At 50.0% G+C, this 2,160-nt stretch overlaps 1 protein-coding gene across 1 annotated transcript in view; it reads left to right on the top strand.

Moving 5' to 3' along the window:
- Positions 1-689: 689 nt before the first annotated feature.
- onecut3a (one cut homeobox 3a) overlaps positions 690-2,160 on the top strand; it is an 8,961-nt gene continuing 7,490 nt past the window's right edge. Inside the window, exon 1 of the mRNA XM_053634365.1 lies at positions 690-1,859. Coding sequence (XP_053490340.1) covers positions 833-1,859 — 1,027 coding nt within the window. The 5' untranslated portion in view covers positions 690-832. The remainder of the gene's footprint in view (positions 1,860-2,160) is intronic.

The following is a 2,160-nucleotide window of genomic DNA, read 5'->3' as shown; positions in this document are numbered from 1 at the left end:
TAGAATAAACCTTTAATATTGTTAGAACGAATATCAATAGCCTATAATAGGCCTGATGTGTTTTCAGATGTTATTGCAACCATTGTTAAGTAATTATTTGTATCTTATCTACTAGGAATCTGGCGAACATTTTATTGAGAAGAGTTGTAGAAATCTATTAATAGACTAATTAAGCGTTTAGATATTTGGCGCTGACGCCAGGGTTATCAGGGTACCCTGATGACGCAATGAATCCCCAACTCAGTCCTTTCACGGCCTGCGTGTATGAAGCCTACTGTATGCATCACTGAAGTGTGTGCTCAGTGATGGAAAAGTTGGGCCAGGGTTAGGGTTAGTTCAACACCACAGTATCTCTCTACAGGCCATAAAAACTTCCAAGGTGTCTCGGCACGAAGTCAGACAGGAGCGGTGGAGTCAGAGACTTCGGGTTAGTCTTAATGTTCACACAGACGGTCGCTGCACAGTCCAGACTTCCAGCAGCACAGGCTGTGCAAAGGGCAAAACACGACTCTGCACTGTTGGAAATAAAGACGCGCGTGCAGCAGGAAGAACCTAGTAAAATCATGCTGAATTACCTGAAGTAGGAGCTCGGTCTGGCTTCGAGATCGGTCAGGATTTATAAACTGCAGCGCGAGACAAGAGAGACAGCGAAAGGTGGAACACAGGTGTGTGTGTGTGTGTGTGAGAGAGAGAGAGAGGGAGTGTGTGTGTGTGTGTGAAAAAGTGTGTGTGTGAGAGAGAGAGAGAGTGTGTGTGTGTGTGTGTGTGTGAGTGAGTGAGATAGAGAGCGCGAGAGAGAGCGAGAGAGAGAGGGCTGGGCATCTTTGAAGTCATGGAACTTAGGATGGAGAATATCGGGAACCTTCACAGGGTTTCACATTCTCATCAAACGGACAATTTGATGAACTCTCCTCACACGAGACAATCGGTGTCGCACCGGAACCTGGTGCACGGCCGATCATCCACCATGGTCTCTAGCATGGCCTCGATACTGGACGGGGCTGGGGAATATCGCAGTGACCACTCGCTGTCCGCTACTTTTCCCACAGCTATGACTATGTCCTGCGATTCCGGCATGGGCATCAGTAGCACGTACACCACCCTGTCACCGCTACAGCACTTGCCTTCGATATCCACAGTATCGGAAAAATTCGCTCATCACCATCATCCACACCCGCATCACTCGCATCATCATCCCGCGCACCAGCGCCTGACCCATGGAAACGTCAGCGGCAGCTTCACGCTGATGCGCGACGACCGCGGCTTGGCCTCCATGGGCAACCTGTACGCGCATTATCCCAAAGACATTTCCTGCATGGCACAGCCGCTCTCACCGCTGTCCAACGGCTTAGGTTCTTTGCACAACGCGCAGCAGCCTCTTGGCGCCTACGGTCCTGGTGCTCACCTCTCCAACGACAAGATGATCTCGCCAGGAGGCTTCGAGACTCACGCGGCGATGTTAGGTCGGGGTGATTTTGGGGGCCACGGTACCGGAATCCTGTCCACTCTGAACGGTCTGCACCACCCAGGTCACTCGCAGTTGCACTCTAGTGGATCTATGCTGTCGGAACGCGACAGGCACGAAGCCGGGGACACCCATGCAGGCGGATGCAGCCAAGCAGAGGAGATCAACACGAAAGAGGTGGCCCAGAGAATAACTGCCGAACTGAAAAGGTACAGCATTCCGCAGGCTATCTTCGCCCAGCGCATACTGTCTCGGTCCCAAGGCACACTCTCTGACCTCCTGCGGAATCCTAAACCGTGGAGTAAACTAAAATCAGGACGGGAGACGTTCAGGAGGATGTGGACGTGGCTGCAGGAGCCCGAGTTCCAGCGCATGTCCTCCCTTAGACTCGCAGGTGTGTAAAGGTGCTCGTGATGACACGTTCATATCTGTAAGGCGATGTAGGAGAAGCACTGTAACACAGAAAATATGTAACCGATCAACACAAACCTGTATGCCCATTATACAAAATAGATTTATTTCATAATGGCGTTCCTTTATATTCAAGTCTGTATTCTGCTGTGTCGATTTAAAATGCTCTAGATTGATACAGTGTTACAGATACAGCCTATAAAAAGGAATGTATGAGCAAAATGATTTGGGAGACTGCTTGTTGCATTCTACTCACTAGAATAATGTGGGAGATGGCACTGTAA

This window comes from Ictalurus furcatus, chromosome 10, assembly GCF_023375685.1.
Source record: "Ictalurus furcatus strain D&B chromosome 10, Billie_1.0, whole genome shotgun sequence".
NCBI lineage: Eukaryota > Metazoa > Chordata > Actinopteri > Siluriformes > Ictaluridae > Ictalurus > Ictalurus furcatus.
The sequence above is the reverse complement of the archived record's forward strand: the minus strand, read 5'-3'. Positions and strand labels throughout refer to the sequence as shown.